Source organism: Cucurbita moschata, unplaced genomic scaffold (genome assembly GCF_002738365.1).
Source record: "Cucurbita moschata cultivar Rifu unplaced genomic scaffold, Cmos_1.0 Cmo_Scf00037, whole genome shotgun sequence".
NCBI classification, from domain to species: Eukaryota; Viridiplantae; Streptophyta; class Magnoliopsida; order Cucurbitales; family Cucurbitaceae; genus Cucurbita; species Cucurbita moschata.
In genome coordinates, this window is record NW_019268553.1 from 761,713 (window position 1) to 779,100 (window position 17,388).

The following is a 17,388-nucleotide window of genomic DNA, read 5'->3' on the forward strand; positions in this document are numbered from 1 at the left end:
CGCGATTGCTCCTCGAGAAACTGCAAACAAAAAAAAAAAAAGATTGCAAGTTGTCTGAGGATGAGATCTCAGACAAGATTATGAAAAGAAGGTAAGTGAAATGGGATGGATGAGAAAAGAGAATGGGAATTAGAGCTTTGGATTTGTTGTGTTAAAAAAAAAAAAGGTAAATTTAAATACATCAGATTATGTTGGAAAGAGTGCTTTTTTTGTATCCTAAAGCTAAAACTTTGTGGTTGGAGATCTCCAATTTCGGACATTGTCAGATGTTTTTTTGAGGGGAATAAGGTTTCTTTCTTTGACCATTTCAAACCATTAATCATTTTTTTTCATTTGGAAACCCCTAATTTGGATGAATGGTGATTGCATCTCTTCTGAATGCTTAATTTGGATCATTCTTTAATTCTTTTTATTATTAATTTTTCTTATGGGCGCTTGGAACTTTGCTTAAGAAAGATGAGAAAACTTCATTTTTAAAACAAAAAACCAAATAACCTTTAAAATGGGCTTCAAAGGTAAAAAATAAGGAATCATTGTTGGTATGAACATTTCAAATTTTATATGTTCGTCTATCCACAACATTTTTAATAATTTTGTTAGTAGTGTATATTTCCATATTTAGATTAAGGCATGAACCTTTCAAATTTTATGGATATATGGACACAATTGTCAATAATTTTGTTAATAAGGTATACTTTCATATTTAGATTCATAGATTATATGGCTTATGGGTATAAAAGATATAGAAATAGTGACGTCAAATCATTATTCAATAACATAAACATTGACATATTGACAAATCATTATTCAATACACTTGTATAAAGGCAAAAGCAACATTGGAGACAATAAATAAAGTGTTAAAGATCGACTCAATAATGGAAAATTTTAGCTCAAATATATACTTAGACTTGTATAAAAGAATATATTACAATGATTTTCTAATAGTATTGTGATTTTTAGTACAAGGGAATATTTAAAAAAAAAAAAAAATCAAGAACGAAAAGTAAAATTCACAAATGGCATCATGAGTCCAAATAGGTAGCATTCCAGCCAAATTCGTTCCAGAACACATCCAAACACGGTGTGCGAGTCACATATTAGAGGCTAGAGGCTCCCGATATGTGAACTTGCCTGGTAAAGCGTTGCCAATGTTGATCAATTAGAACATCGATTGCAGCTTTAAACGAAGATTCGAAAGAATCATAGGACCGGAGTGGTTGCCCCACCGCCAATGGCTGAATAAAAACCTTCAAACAAGGACAACACTAAGATCAATTCCACCGACCATCAATCTTCACGGTGACATTATGTCACCCAACTTAACCGAAATAATAAGTATTAATTATTAAATATAATAATAACTATTACCAAGATTAATTAACTTGTAAATACAAACTTGATATTGCAAATTTCTCTCGACAAAAACCAGAAATAAAAAGTGGAAGTTAAATGTTAAAAGTAAAATTATCAAAAACTTAATCATGAAATCAACTCCTTAAATAGCTCAACCAGTTAGAGTACAGAAAAGTCATTGAATTTGAAAGACTAGATCCAAATCAAACTCCTTCAGCTGTCTTCCTTCTCTTTGACAACCATAGTTAAAACTGAAACTTAAATATTGCATCGAAGCTCAACACTTCAAATTGCAATTACTAAATTTCAACAAGAGAAACAGATAAAAGAAATGAAATCTAGAACTCGAAAGCAAAATTTGAAAAGCAAGCTCATCACTTAAAAGTCGAACTTCAATTGCAATTACTAAGTTTCAACGAGAGAAACGGAAGAACAAAGTAAAACCGAGAACTCGATTCTAAATTTGAAAGGCAAAACAGAGTTATTAAGATTGGAGAGATCAGAGTGTGCTTATATGGAAATTCAGTCACGGTTAATTCAGAAACACGGACCAATGTATCGCATCATATCTCAACCAAACCTCAAGAATATCAAAGAAAATCACATCATAGACTTGGGGAAGCCGATGAGATTTAGGAAAAAATGAGTGAAAAATCATTCGAAAAACTCGCAGGACAAAGTGAAGAGCATCAGAGACTTAAATATGAAAGTAATCACGAAATACTTCGATCATTTTGTTGCAGTTATTTTCCTCATCCTCTGCAAGATGCTTTGTCCCGCTACCTAACAAGAAAGAAGAAACTCAAACGGTGACAAATATTCGGATCACCGGCGGCGGTGAATCGACTATAAGTGCGAAGGCAAGATAAAACAAAGAAAGAGAGGGGGAGAGAGAGAGTCGAAGGAGTAGATGAAACCATTGTGCCGCTTTAAAGGGTTATTTATAGGACTCTGCGTGGGAGCCCTAGAAATTAGTTGAGTTTTATATGGGCCTTTCGTTTGGGCCCAATATATGGGTCTAGCTTGGGCCCAATGTATGGGCTTAGCCCAGTACAGAAAGTATTTGCGTATTTTTTCCGATTGATTCTGTAAGCACTAAAATTGTCTGAAATTGAGCGGCGAAGGAGGTTGAGAGGAACGACAATGGCGAAACCTTCTTCTTCAGCAACTCCTTCGTTAATCTTTGACTCTCCGACGATTCAGATAAAGGATGTGTCTGAAGAGGACCTACGCGGAACTATAGAATTGCTCAATGGATTGGGCGGTTCCGGCCAAATTCCGGACGATTGCAACACCAAGGGATTCTATTCCGATATCATTCGCGGTCATCTCCGGCAGCGCCGCCTCGAACGAGGCCGTCTGACCTACCTCCTCTCCGTCAAACCTGCTGTATCCGTAATTTCTTAATTCTCCATCCAGATTTGTTTTCTCATCGAATTTAGGAGAAATTTGGTATGCGGTTTCTAATACTGTGCTTTCCTTGTGTTGCGTCTGATTTGAATCGAAACAATATCTTGCGGAACTTGAAAATACGATGTTTGATTTGAATCGAAGCAATATCTTTGAGTTCTTGAAAATTCATGCTGAGAAAATTTGGTGCCTGATTTGAATCGAAACAGTATCTATTGGATCTTGAAAACTTAGTATTGGTATGTTTGAGTTTTGATTGCTGAGATTTTTCAAATTCTCTTCATCTGCTTCTATCAGCTTTCGGTCAGGTGGATTCATCTGTTATATGAAATAAAAAATGAACATCAATATTGTTTACATTCACATTAAACAGAGATATCTATTGTATAATTTCAGAATCGTTATGGTTTTCTACATGGAGGATTTGTTGCTGCGGCTGCTGAGTTCTCATCAATTGCTTGTGCCCGAACTGTCATGGCAGAGGATAAGGAGTTATTTCTTGGGGAACTAAGCATCTCTTATCTCTCAGGCGCTCCACCAAATGTGAGTAAAATTTAAGTTACTGTTGTGCTTCCTCCTGATTATTTGAGTAGGTTAGTTAAGTTGACAGAATTGTCTACCGAATTGACCAAAACTGAGTCGAACCAAAATTGAAATGAGCTAGTTGAACCAACAAAATCCGAACGAATCATCAAGAATGACACTTCAAATTGAATGAACTGAATTGGTTAATTCAGCTGGTTTTCTTGGGGGGTCTTTTTTTCTTTTTCAGTTTTGAAAGCTGGGAAGTTCGTAATAGAAATTGAATGTTGAGATTTGTCAGTTGATAGAGCCCTGAGAAATTGAGAATGTTTTTCCTGGACCAGCAAACTTTTGTGTAGCCATGCATGGACTGGAGGGTTGCATAAATTGGGATGGGACCACTTTATCTTCTTATGATTTGAAACTCATCCTACCATTGTGCTTATTTATTATTGGTTGGGGTATCTTCATGGCTCACTTCCAACAATCTTGCCCTTATTAGTTTGTGGAAAAATACCGTTACTAAGTGGAAGTACGCTCGTCTAGATCCCGAGTTTCTAATTGAGAGTGCCCTGAGTTTTTTAATTGAGAGATTAAGAATTAAACGATAATTGTCAAACTTTATAATATTTTTGATGTCAACATCAAAACTAGAACCCACAAATCAGACCGAGTTCGCTTGGGTGTTCTAGGATACAAGCACAGTAGTTTGTATGATGTAAATAAGAAGGGTTTTAGCTGTTATAAGTACTTGATTGCATTAAGTGTTCAATTCAGACTTTGGTACGGATCAAGTTATGGAGGATATGTAGGATAGTATTTCGATGTCATTTTGTTGTTCAAATAATGGTATCACCATCTACCAAAAGTTGAGCATATGTTCTATAATCCCATGCATGAAACATTGTGAAATTTGGTATTCAAGTTATGCAGAGGAAACATAGTTTTGAATGTTCAAGTAGCTTACTTATGATGATAATATCCAAGCTTGACATACATTTTTACTCGATTATTTGTCCCGGCCTCGATACTTTAGCAAGATGTTTTATTTATAAAAAAAACCGTTCTTGCAGGCAGAGGTCATAATCGATGCTTCTATTTTAAGGAGTGGAAAACATTTGAATGTAGTTGCTATAGATTTCAGACTTCAAAAGACAGGAAAGTTGGTCTACACAGCTCGTTCTACCCTTTATAACATGCCAATGGCAAAGTTGTAAATATCTCCAACGATCTCGAGTTTTTATTCAGGTTGAATAATCGTGTCAAATGTATTTACTATTGTAATGTTGGAAAGAGTAGGGAAATGTATGGATTAGATGCTTGATTATTGTCCTTCTACATTTATATACAATTTGTAGGAAAAAAGTGGAAACTTTGGTTCAGTTTTGCAATCAAATAATAATATTTATACATTAGTGGTTGCATCAACTTATGTTTTATTATTTACCAACTGACAATATAAATATAGACAAGAAACAATAATAATAATAATAATAAAATCATACATACAATTCAATTATGAATGCCATCAAGCTATTAATAGTTTTAAGTACAAGAATGGCTACGAGGGTTCAATTAGTCATATCAATCGGAGAGAAATGAGACATTTTCTTTTATAAAAATATGAAAATCTCTCCCTAATAAATGCATTTTAAAACTCTTGAAGGGAGGGGAAGTCCAAAAACGAGACATTTTCTTTTATAAAAATATGAAAATCTCTCCCTATAAATGCATTTTAAAATTCTTGAGGGGAAGTCCGAAAGAAAAAGCCTAGAAATAACAATATTGCTAGTGGTGGACTTTGACTGTTACATATGATATCAGAGTCCAACACCGTATTGCTAGTGGTGGACTTTGACTGTTACATATGATATCAGAGTCCAACACCGGTGGTATGCCAGCGAAGACATTACGGCTCAAAGGAGATGGACATTGGACGGTGTGCTGGCGAGGACGCTGGGTCACGAAAGGGGTGAATTGTGAGATCCCACATTGACTGGAAAGAGGAACGAGTAACGAGTACCAGCAAAGAAAATGGTCTCGATGGATAGTGAGATCTCATATTGGTTGAAGAAGGGAACGAAGTCATTCCGTATAAAGATGTGGAAACCTCTTTCTAACCGATGCGTTTTCAAAATTTTGAGAGGAAGTCCGAAAAATGAAAGTAAAAAAAAAAAAAAAAAAAGACAATATCTACCGAGGACGAGGGCAATTACCAGTCCACTCACCAATTAACCACGAGAAGAAAACCATGCATTTTTTCAGCATTCTACATGTCCACATGCTCAGCAAAAAGAATGGCAGGCAGCGACAACTTCTGTGCTTCTATTATTGCAAACCAATATCATGGTTCGCAGCCCTGATTTTAACACCGCCAGCTAACAGCCAAAAGCATTTAAGGAGAAGAGAGACAAGGTAGGATGAATAAAATAGTAATGCTTACATGAAATAACTTTGCCAACAGCTTTCTTACATGCTATTAACTCTTCCATCAAGCTATAAAGAAAGCAAACCGGAATCAGAGTTGAAGGTCAGTTTTGCTCCCTTCCCTGTCGAAAACGCCAAAACATTCTTCTCTAATGCATCCTAGGATCATTTTGATCAATGTATTACAAGGTTGATCAAGCGTTGCAGATTATTTGGATATGGAAATATAGAATTCCATCTCTTTTATCATATTGCCTTGTTAGAATCACACAACAATGCACACACTCGATCTGAACACAAAGAATAAGATAGAGAAAATGCAAGAACTCTGGCTCAAAGATTTGTATTGATGACTTCAAGTATTTTGTATTGATGACTTCAAGTATTTTGTATTGATGACTTCAAGAATGTGAGAGAATACAGAGAACACTCGATCGAGATGAACACAAAGAACATGATAGAGAAAATGCAAGGAGAACTCTGGCTAAAAGATTTGTATTGATGACTTCAAGTATGTGAGAAAATACAAAGAATAAGTGTACATTTTCATAGCTCTACCGTTTACTACATATAGTTTTAACGGATATAACCATCTACTATATAACTATTTACTATCTTTTTACTATACATGCCTATTTATTATTTACTAACATATATAGCTTTACTATGTTGTTGACTAAGCTATTAATGAAAGATAAAATCTTGGCAAGTGAAACTTCTTCAAAATGAAAAGACATCTAAATTTCTCAGTTGTGCCACTAGTGCTGGATTTAACTGTAAACTTAATAATTATTAATTCATTGCGTGTGGTAAAATTTTCTATCTTAGAAAGCAGAGCATTCAAACAATTTGGAACTAATTACCTTTGTTTCACTACTCGATTAAAGCTTTCCTGCTGATGTGGTCACGCAAGCTCTCCACGATCTTAATGGTGCGATCATTTGCCTGAAATCAGGCACCAATGATGCCTACAAAATTTTCAACACAACGATTAGTTATAGTTTTTTATTCGCCTCACGAATGATTTTTCAAAAGACTCCAATAGTAAAAGCAGTACCTGCCTTTATCAATATATAACGGCATAGCCAAATTACAAAACATTCGAGCCATACAAAATTTCAGTTCTGAAAGAGTATAGGATTTAGGTTCATTCTCGTAAATAAGGACCTGAGAAATGATTACGAGAAGAAAAAAATATAAACTAAAATCGCATTACACCTCGGTTGAATTCACACTCTGGAAAAGAAAGCTTAAGATAATAGTAGATTAGTTTTCACGAATTTAAGTTCAAATAATCCAATAACTCATGATCATAACTATTTTCCTTTCATTGACACAAACATAAAACTAAAGAGAATACAGACCTCTTCGAGTTCGTCGAGAACTCCGTCGATTTCCGCGAGGTTCCAGTACAGAAGAAACTCATCGATAACAGAAAGGTTGTCACGAGTCTTTGAGAAGCCAAAGAAGACCTTCTCGACATCGCTTTTGGCCTTCTCCTTGAGCAGCCTGCCAAGCCGAGTGAAGAATCCCGTCTGACCGGCAGAGCATCTGAAACGAGAACCACCGTCGTGGCTTCGGATTAGTCAGCCAGAGAGAATTAAGCTTCAAGGTGAAGCGCAGGAGAGAAATGAGAGTTTGATGGAATGAGGCCGCGGCCGTAATTACTTTAAGAAACCAGATGGATAAACCACTTTCAGAAATGTCACCGAACGACGTCGTTTAATTTCCTGCTTTTTATTCCTTCAAACGTCGTCGTTATGGCTAGCATAGAACTATGTCCCAAGCCCAATAAGAAGGCCCAAAGCATCTCCTAAAAAATAAAACAAATAACTAAATAGATAATTATTAAATGAGACTTAAATGGATAGTTAATTACAATTTAACCCTTCGGTAACCGCTTCATTTCTTTAAAGACATATCCTAATTAAAATATTTAAATCTCTAGACATTTGTGAAATTAATTTCATTAATAGCCCATTCTCCTAATTATTTTTGTTTTTAAAAAAGTCCAAATAATCGGGAAATCCATCAAGATTAAGAGTAAGAACTCCAGAGAGGAACGCCGATCACTACGCCACCGAAAATCCGGCGGGAACTCGCCGTCTCCGCCACCGGGACTCCAACCATTGCTTTGGAAGTTAGCGCCGGTTCCGGTTCCGATTCCGATTCCAGTGCCCTAACTCTCACCGAAATGTTAACAATTCCATTTCGTTCACCACATCGATCTCTCAATCGATAACTCAGTAAATGCAAATAATTTTCCGGTCTATACCGTCCGAGAAAATCCGATACCGGAACGTTCGCCGTTCCGACGATCCTGTTCCTGGAAATAGATCCACAATGCACCTCGATCGTCAAAAACATTGCATCCACCGGAATCTCCATCAACATTTTCTCATTCCAGAACGGATAACATCCGCCTCGCTCATCAATTTCCGTTCTTCCGCCGCCGCCGCCGATGCTCTGGCGATCGAATTTCACAGTAACGAATGTCTTCCTCTTCACACTTTTCCGATCGATTCTTAAATCCTCCCCTGAGATGACGGTGATTTCAATACTCCGAGACGACGTCGTCGCCATGGAAATTGACCAGAACAAAATTTCTCTCACCGAAAAACAAAGATTCTGCTGTCGGAGAGAAATTGGAGGGAGTTTATAGGCGAATTCCGGTTGGAATTTTGGGGAAAAAACGATCAGCTTACTGGTCAGACGTCACAAACGATGACGTTTGGAGGCTGACGGACTTGAGACAGAAATGGAGAGTAATTGTAAATTAATAAATCAATTTTTTAGATTATATCTGTGGAAGAAATAAAATGTTTATTTATTATCAATATTTTTTAAATGTAAAAGTATATAATAATTATTTATATCCTTATTTTCGCCTCTTTTTTTTTCTTTTTTATAAATGAGATTATTATTTTATGATTGAAAAAAATATATAATTTTGTCCCTAAACTTTTAAAAATTATATTTTTATTTTTGAATTTTAATTTAATTTCTATAATTTATATTTGTAAAAGAACGGGAGCATTGTTCACACAGGTGCGCACAAACCTCTTATTAATAGATGCGTTTTAAAACTATTAAACGACGACTATAAATAGACAATTTCTATTAACAGTTCTATTTTTGAAATTTTAAATAATTAAAATTATAATAGAAATTTAGCGATAAAAATAAAAATAAAAGGAGGAGAAAAAGACGTGTGAAATTGGAATTTAATTGGAAATTAAATTGTCGGCTGTCGTTTATTAGAGTCAATAAAAATAAAATATTAACTTTTTTCGGTGATAAATAATGATAATGTTTAAACCATCCATATTGTTCTTTTTTTTTTTAATGATTATTATTATTATTAATATCCAAAATTCCACGGCCCCATATTTAATTTAATTTAGTAATTAATAAAGACCGTGATTTTTTTAATTAAACATGATTTAACTTCTAATTTTCATTAATAAATTGCAAGACTTTAATTATTAAAAAAATAATAGGGATTAAATATATTTAAAAAAGTGGAAAGGAATTGACTTCATTAAAAGCTCCAATGTGCCAAGAAAACTCGCAGGGGAACAAGTCAAGATATACAGCCATATAAATTTTGTACTTCAGCTTTTGGATTGGACTATTCAATGGAGAATAAAGTCAAGACAAATGAACGGCTGTGATTTGGTCAAATGTATGATGTCATCCAGATGTTGTCTAGAATAATATACGAATTTCGTTTTATTTTATAGGTTTGAGCTCGATAACATTATGGTCGTTGACATTATTTTTTTCGTTAATTAGCGTATTCTGATACTCGAGATGTTTATTTAACTCCCAAGATTAATGTCCTGTAGAACTATATCAGAACAGAGCGGAGAATTAAGAAATGAGTAAAAAAGATATTTTTCTCTATTAGCTAAACACAGACAAAAGGTAACGAACGCGGGATTATATTATCAGTCTCTATCCCACCCACTAGAGTATATTATAATGTTAAAATTTTTGTTTTGGAAATTACCAAGTTTTAAAGAACGTAAAAAAAGAATAATCTAAAAATAAATGAAAAAAAAAAAAAAAAAACTTGCAAAGGCGTTAATTACATCGCCCAAAAAACGTCACCCCAACATAGGTCACCACGCCAATGCTAGGAATTCCATCCTGACAGTTATTTTATTTAAATTCCTTATTTATATATCATTGCTGTTGCTATGCCATTGCCTAGAATATGCTTCACCGTTTCTTTAAAATAATAATATAAATAGGTATTTAAAAATAAATATTTTTCATTTAAAATAGCATTTAGTTTTATAATTTTTAACATAAAATATACATATATTCAATTACAAAAAAATTTTAAATTTTAAATTAAGATTTAAAATATATATTTCATAAAAATAAAAAAAATGAAGTGGCCCTAAAAATTAATGGACTAAAATTACTTTTTAGTTCAAATAATATTTTGAATTTATATTAAATCTCTATTTTTTATATTATGCTTGACTTTTTCAAATTGTAATTAGTATTTTATTAAATGAAAATAAAAACAAAAATTCATTATGAGTTTGTCCATCAGTAGAAATCGACGACTTGGGTCAATCAACCATATCCTTCTTTGTCTTTATTGCAATGATCTTTCCCAAGGAGCAAGTCAAAATCCGTCCATAATTAATATATATATATATATATATATATATATATAATTCAAGTTTACTGTTAGTAGATATTATTCATTTTGGTCTGTTACATACTTTAGTTAGTCTCATTCCTAATAGATATTGTATGTTTTGGCCTGTTACGTATCTTTTTTGGTGCGAAATCAACCTCCTGGTTTGAAAACGTTTCTATAAGGGAGAGGTTTCCATATACTTAAATGTTTTGTTCTCCTCTCCCACCGACAATTCTTCAGTTTTAAAATGGGTATGCTACCATTAATTTTCACTCCATTTCTATTGAAATTTTGTACCATTAATTTTAAATTAAAAAAGTAATTATAAATATTGTAGATATAATGTAAGCTTTGTTTACCACATGATTATCTCAATAAAAATATGAAGGATTATTTTAAAAGGACAAAATTTTATAAATTGAAATAGTGAATATATAAAATAATTTTATATTTATAAATGTTTTTCTGACCTATTCAATAGTGGAAATATTCTACCAATAAAAATCAAAGAATACTTAAATATTCATAAAAAAATAAATAATTTTTTTTTGTTTATTAACCTAAATAAATAAATAGGTGGATTTATCAATAGCTTCAAACCATTTTTAAAATACTATTATATTTAATTCTTAATTAATTTTTTTATTCACTGCTAAACATTAATTATAAAAAATTTAAATATCCTTTTAAAATAATACTTAAAATATTTAAAGTCTAAGTCGATGTTAGAATTGTTCAAATAAGATCTATTTAAAGATTTGAAATATTTGAAATATTTGTTTTAAAATTAGAATAGAAAAATAAATTTTGATTTATGTTTTTGAATATTTAAATTTGTATTAATTTTATTTAATTAAAAAATATATAGTTAAAAATTATTGCTTTTATTTTTACATTTAACTAATAATATAAATATTTATTTGAAAAAGATAATGAGTTTAGCAATTTAAAATTTTAAAAAAAGGGTGAAAAATGGAAATTAAAATAGAAGGACAAATAAGTAAATTCCGGTCGCATGGGAATTCCGTGGAGAATGGGCATCTATTGGGCCTGGAATTCCAAAGCGATGGTTTCCTTCTACACGGCGATTTTGAATTTGAAAATCGCGCTGAATTTTCTCCCCTGTTACATAACAGTCCAATGAACTTTCGACTCAGTTCCACGTCATTTGTCTGTCATCCGTGTAAATCCACAGCCCGGTCGCTTTAGTAAACGTTGAGCCAACACGTTTTTTTCCAGAAGCACCCTCTCTTCTTCTTCCCCCTTTCTCTCAAGCTTCCATTTCCATCCAACAAAAACTTTTAAAACCCTAACCTCCATCTCTGATTTTCTTCAATTTCTTCTTTCTCGATTCTGCAATTGTTCAATCCTTGTTATGGCGTCTGCTAATATTTCTTCACGAACGATCGAAATCACTGTGATATCGGGAGAGAATCTGCAAGTCCGTGGAAAGCTGATCAAGAGCGATGTGTTCGTCACTGTTCGATCTGATCTTCACAACAAGAACGACTCTGTAAGCACGAAAATCGACCGCGACGCCGCTGGATTTCCGCGGTGGAACGAGAAGCTCGTCGTCGATCTCCCAATGCACTCCAGGTTTCTGGTTGTGGAGGTTTGTCGTAGATCTTCGGGGCGAAAGATCAACATCGTCGCGACGGCTAGGGTTCCGGTGGCGGATTTTATCGCCGGATACTTGCCGGAAAATCATCTGCAGTTTTTGAGTTACAGGTTGAGAGATGAGAGAGGCGAGAGGAATGGAATTGTTAACTTGTCGGTGAGAGTGAAGATGGCGGCAGGAGTTGAGCATTCTTTGTTGCAGAAGCAGGGGATTGGAGCTCCGGTTCCGTTGCCGATGCCGCAAGGAAAATTCCACGGCGGCGGCGGAGTCGTAACCGGTGTTCCGATATGGAGCGTTGGTTATCGAGGTCGATTATAAATTTCTTTTTAAAATTACTGAAAATCAATTCTTTTTATACGATTCTTTGTGATGTATATATAAATATATTTGATAAAACATTCTTATTCTTTTTTTCTATTTTTCTTATATATATTTTTAAATTCCAAAAGGAATATTCTTTGTAGACTTGTGGCGATAAAAAATCGTGAAGGACAAAATAAATGAAACCCTCTCTTTTTCTCATTTAATTATTTTTAGTGCACAATAAATGAAAATCTAAATTAGATAATAAAAAATATTAATATTATTAGCATATCAATGAAAATTTTACCACCATCTATCTTCTTTTCTTCCTTCGCATATCGCCGCTCCCTTCTCCTTTGTTATTGTCGCTGCAACTTTTCCACACCAGCGTTATCACAGTTCTCCCACCCGACCATCGCGGGACCGCTCGCCCTCGTCGCTGTCTACAACCAACAAGGAGAGTTTGAAGCTTCGTTGCGCCACCGTGACTGCCATCACCAACGTCCGCTGCTGTAGTTACTCGTGTACGAGACCGACTGCAGCCAATGTTGTCTCATATTGCTAGTAGTACCGTTCGAAAGGGAAATCCCAAGCATGCCTAAGTTGGAAGTTTTGTTATATGTTATGATTTATGAATACAAGGAGCATAATATGCTGCCACTATTTGTCACGTGAGGTAATTGTTGATAATTATTTTCGTGACAAATGTTAAACGTTGTGTGTATCGAGTAATCAATCACCAAAAATCACTAAGTTAATTGTATGATAGTTTGCATATCTTCCTTCGACAAAAGTGACAACCAGGGTGGGCAACCCGATCATGAGACAACTCCATAATTACACTATATTAGATATAGTCACGTATTAAAAAAAAATAAAAAATTTATGGGTCGAACTCTTGTTAGGATAAAAAGTGAAGTAAACTTAGGACACTTCAATAATTGGAATTAAGCATACAGAGACAAATTCAAAGACGCATTTTCTCTGTTTAAGATGCTTCCGCATCAAACTTAATTATAAACTTTTAGTGTTAAATAACGTCTTTGACCGACTAGTATGAAGAAAGTTGGTCGCTACATTCTTTATATATATAGATATGTGAGTATTGAGAACGTAGCATTGTCATTACAACAGTTTACAAGACTTGGAACAAAAACTCAACATTTGTTTTTAGCCTAATAACACACATACACACACGCATATATATATATATATATATATATATATATATATATATACACACACACGTACGAACATGAACTAAACAAAAGCAGCAGCTTCCGAACAAACTCTCTTCACCTGGAGGATCCTTTCAAATATGGTCCCTTCATTGACTGGCCGTCAAAGCCAAAACATGATTTTAAGTTTCGCGTCTGTGTTTCATGGCTCGTACACTTCGTCACACTTCTTCGCTACCGCAACCGTTGGGCGTCAAGATGTTGAACTTGCAGAGAGGGCAGGTAGCATTCATGTGCAACCATTTGTCGATGCAGTTGCAGTGAAAATGGTGGTTACAGGGAAGTTCTCGTAGCTCGGTTCCGTTTTCGTAAGCAGAGAGGCAGATGCAACACTCCTGATCATAACATTTTTTGTTAGGAAAAAGGAAGAAACTTGTTTGATTTCAATGTCTGCTCCATCAATTACCACAATGGAGCCGTTTTATGAAAGAATCATACAGTATTTGAAGAACAGTGTTTGAAAAACTTACAGAATCCTCCGAGCGAAGAAAACGCTCTGTCGGTGCATCAGTGTCACATTTAGTCATCATTCCTCCGGTAGATTCTTGAATATCACCATTCACTTTCTCGACATCACCCGTTCTGTTAAATTTGTACTTCGGTAAGCGTTCGATCTCTTCCTTAGTAGCTCCTTCCTGATTGTTGTGGACAGAAATGAAACAGAGTGAGTTCATAATAGCAACAATTAAGCACACCATGTATGCCAATTATAAAATGTTAAGCAGATATATCTGCAAGATCATTCTCCATCCTAGACTACACCGTAACGCCGGAGCATAAGTCGAAAATAACTCCAACAGAACCTATGTGATCGCTTTATCGATCAAATATTGACTGGCTTCCCGAACCAACACACGACAGAACAAAAACATTTACTTGTGACAAAAGACTGTACTAGAGGACCAGATATACAAACACCAAATTTATAGTTCAGACATGAGAGAGTGAATCCAAATTGGAACATATTCGAGCATCAACTAGCTTTCCTGTAACAGCCCAAGCCCAAGCCCAAGCCCACAGCTAGTAGATGTTGTCCGTTTTGGCCGGTTTCGTATTGCCGTCAGCCTCACGGTTTTTAAAACGCATCAACTAAGGAGAGGTTTTCCACACCCTTATAATGAATGTTTCGTTCTCCTCTCCAACCGATATGGGATCTCACAATCTACCCCCTTGAAGGCCCAACAAGTTCGTTCCCGCTCCAACCGATGTGGGATCTCACAATCCACCCCCTTGGGAGCCAGCGTCCTTGCTGACACACTGTCCGGTGTCTGGCTTTGATATCATTTGTAACAGCTCAAGCCTACAGCTAGCAGATATTGTTCTCTTTGGGCTTTCCCTTCAGAATTTCTCTCAAGGTTTTAAAATACGTCTACTAGGGAGAGGTTTCCACACCCTTATAAGGAATGTTTCATTCTTCTCTCCAACCGACATGGGATCTCACATTTCCATGGATAATTAACAAGAATTCACGATAGTCCCTCTTAAAACGCTATGTACAAGCAAATGTTTCATCTATAAAAACAACACCCAATAGTATTATGCACATTTACAACAAGCTAAGTCAAAGAAACAATGAACAAAAACCAGACGATCGAACCAAAACATATGAAAACGACCTGATCGGTAACCGCATACAAGATGGCAATTATGCAAGGCAGACAGCAGCAAATTGCAACACCAACAAGACACGCAATGGCAACACAAATCAGAACAAATACGACATCGAAAGCAAGGAATGTAATACAAAGCCTGCAACGTAAACGAGCAAATCGATAAGAAAACGAACAAACAGAGTATTAAAAGACCATTGGTTTGAGAACTAAGAAACCAGACCAGTATAGCTGAGGTGAATCATCTATCAATTCTTGGCCTCCAGCAGTCACCCAATAAAAGCCCAACAGCCACCAAATGAAAGAGAACATGGTATTTGCAGACTCAATATGCTTCACAAGATTGCTATCCAAAATGTAAAGAAAACAGTTAAAAGCTAGATTGATAATCAAACACCCTTATAGTTCAGTACACTGAAAATGGCAAATGATCATTGCATTTACCTCGGTTCATCGTCATTCACAGTGAGCTCGGTCGCATAATCATCGCCATCGCTTCCAGATATCGAATTTGAATCCTCGCTGCTCGTCCAGCCACCGCTACGGTCCGATCCGACTAGCTCTCTCGTTGAGCGCCGCCGCTTATACTCTGTAGCTACACAGGACATGTGAATTATACACTGCAAAGCATATCCAATGATCCAAAACCTGAGCGGCACTGAAGGTTTTTCACTCGTGCTGAGCCCTATGACAGTGAAACTAATGGCGACGAAGGCCAAGTTCCACAGAAGGTCCAAAAGGATAATCGGCTTTGAATACGCCCAATCGCTCTGGCGCTCCTCCAGCTGCTCCGCGGCGTTCTCGCGGACACGAACGGAGGATTCTCGAAGCATCATCTGCCGGCCACTTGCACGGCGGAGAAGACGAACCGCTCCGCGAAGAGGTTGAGGCGAACGGCGAATAAACCCTCGCGAACGGAAAAGGCCATCGGCGACGGAGTGCGCGAGAAGAGGCGAATTATCCACCGCACGGATGGGAGAAGAAGGCTGTGGGATCGAATTACGCATCCTAGCGATTAGAACTTCGAACAACGAACTTTCTACTTTCAGAGCGAAAATTAGGGCATGCAATCACAAAACTCCAAATATATCATTCAGAAGAGGAAGAGAAAGGGGTTTTGCGAAACGAATCAAATTGAACTTATCCTGAACAATCAGAATGAAGGGAATCTGAAATTCCGGGTTCGACAGATCAAGAACGAAGAAGGAACTGGGACCGCAGAGAAAATTGGGAGAAGATGAAGAATCTGTCAGAGTTGGAAATCGGAATGGAATTGATTGGAGGGATTGAGGAACTTACAGAGAGCTTTTTCAAGAACGAAACGGTGACGAAATGCGACAGAAACGAAGACAACTTTGCACGAAAATCATGAGAATTTGGAAATCATCCAGGGTTCGTTATACGAAAAACCAATTGTCAGTTTTCAGTCAACGCGGATGAACAACAAAAAAATGGTGGAAATTAAAATTTTAAATTACAGCGGAAATCTGATAAATCTAAAAATAAATAAAAACAAACCAGGGGAGTGGTTTAATTATTTAATTTAAAATTTTTTTAATAACAAATTTGATTTTCTGTATTTAAAAATTATGTTTTTTTTTTTGGTAATATTGTCACATTAATTAAAAAAAACATATTTAAATTTCAAGTAAAATTCAAAAAATAAAATAAAAATTTTAAAACTAATTTCCGAAAATTGGTTTGATTTTTTAAAATATTTTTATATAGTTGGATACGAACCATACGTGGACATATCATAAACTTTATTTTAAGAAATAATAAATAAAATATAAATAATTATCAATTCGGGCCTAAATAATAATAATAATAAACCATACGTGGACACAGTTTCAACGTTTATTTGAATTTTTTTAAGATTTAAATAGACATAATATAAAATTTATTTACTAAATTACAAGAAGGAATAAGAAGCCCAATTTGCTTGGACTTGTTAATATATTAAATATAAAAATTAAAAGTAAAAATTTATTAAATTTAAATGTTTTTTCGAATTTTAAACAGAAAATTAAAATATAAAATTAGCAAATAATCTCTCTCCTCAATGTTGATAGTATTTTCTCTCTCTCTAAAGATACACGTGGCAGAGGAGTATTGGATAAGCTATAGTAAATGAAAAGTTAGGGGCATTAAATGAGAGGGTGAGGGGTTTGTCCGAAGGGCAGAGCAGGCATTAAATGCTGCTGGGATTCACAGGCACACCCCACGGCGGCCCCACCGCCACCTC

The 17,388-nt window shown here is 35.2% G+C and overlaps 4 protein-coding genes and 1 non-coding gene across 9 annotated transcripts; 2 read left to right on the forward strand and 3 right to left on the reverse strand.

The window, feature by feature from the left end:
• Nucleotides 1-2,039: 2,039 nt before the first annotated feature.
• LOC111432226 lies at nucleotides 2,040-2,121 on the reverse strand. Its single transcript, XR_002708623.1, has one exon. It is a non-coding gene; the product is annotated as a small nucleolar RNA Z199 (small nucleolar RNA).
• Nucleotides 2,122-2,460: 339 nt separating this feature from the next.
• Nucleotides 2,461-4,678, forward strand: LOC111431890 (acyl-coenzyme A thioesterase 13-like). Its single transcript, XM_023068610.1, has 3 exons — nucleotides 2,461-2,750; nucleotides 3,162-3,308; nucleotides 4,361-4,678. Exons 1-3 carry the CDS (start codon nucleotides 2,499-2,501, stop codon nucleotides 4,502-4,504), a joined length of 543 nt encoding a protein of 180 aa, XP_022924378.1. The 5' UTR covers nucleotides 2,461-2,498; the 3' UTR covers nucleotides 4,505-4,678.
• A 333-nt stretch (nucleotides 4,679-5,011) lies between these two features.
• LOC111431886 (BON1-associated protein 2-like) lies at nucleotides 5,012-8,466 on the reverse strand. Of its 4 annotated transcripts, XM_023068606.1 has the most exons (7): nucleotides 7,990-8,462; nucleotides 7,079-7,265; nucleotides 6,776-6,881; nucleotides 6,578-6,682; nucleotides 5,731-5,783; nucleotides 5,516-5,646; nucleotides 5,012-5,283 (listed from the first exon to the last, which is right to left on the reverse strand). In XM_023068606.1, exons 1-4 carry the CDS (start codon nucleotides 8,295-8,297, stop codon nucleotides 6,666-6,668), a joined length of 618 nt encoding a protein of 205 aa, XP_022924374.1. In that variant the 5' UTR covers nucleotides 8,298-8,462; the 3' UTR covers nucleotides 5,012-5,283; nucleotides 5,516-5,646; nucleotides 5,731-5,783; nucleotides 6,578-6,665. The 4 variants fall into 4 exon arrangements, 3 of the variants coding, with proteins under 3 accessions (XP_022924374.1, XP_022924373.1, XP_022924375.1); XR_002708583.1 differs by lacking the exons at nucleotides 6,776-6,881; nucleotides 7,990-8,462 and having other exon boundaries at nucleotides 5,516-5,873; nucleotides 7,079-7,365; XM_023068605.1 differs by lacking the exons at nucleotides 5,012-5,283; nucleotides 6,776-6,881 and having other exon boundaries at nucleotides 5,409-5,849; nucleotides 6,608-6,682; nucleotides 7,990-8,464.
• Nucleotides 8,467-11,580: 3,114 nt separating this feature from the next.
• On the forward strand, nucleotides 11,581-12,519 carry LOC111431889 (BON1-associated protein 2-like). The gene has a single exon (XM_023068609.1). The coding sequence runs from the start codon at nucleotides 11,750-11,752 to the stop codon at nucleotides 12,308-12,310; it is 561 nt and encodes a 186-aa protein (XP_022924377.1). The 5' UTR covers nucleotides 11,581-11,749; the 3' UTR covers nucleotides 12,311-12,519.
• Nucleotides 12,520-13,394: 875 nt separating this feature from the next.
• LOC111431884 (E3 ubiquitin-protein ligase At1g63170-like) lies at nucleotides 13,395-16,603 on the reverse strand. 2 transcript variants are annotated; one of them, XM_023068604.1, is made up of 6 exons: nucleotides 16,443-16,603; nucleotides 15,588-16,352; nucleotides 15,367-15,489; nucleotides 15,150-15,282; nucleotides 14,004-14,168; nucleotides 13,395-13,868 (listed from the first exon to the last, which is right to left on the reverse strand). In XM_023068604.1, exons 2-6 carry the CDS (start codon nucleotides 16,148-16,150, stop codon nucleotides 13,695-13,697), a joined length of 1,158 nt encoding a protein of 385 aa, XP_022924372.1. In that variant the 5' UTR covers nucleotides 16,151-16,352; nucleotides 16,443-16,603; the 3' UTR covers nucleotides 13,395-13,694. The 2 variants fall into 2 exon arrangements, with proteins under 2 accessions (XP_022924372.1, XP_022924371.1); XM_023068603.1 differs by having other exon boundaries at nucleotides 15,588-16,603.
• Between the last annotated feature and the right edge of the window lie 785 nt (nucleotides 16,604-17,388).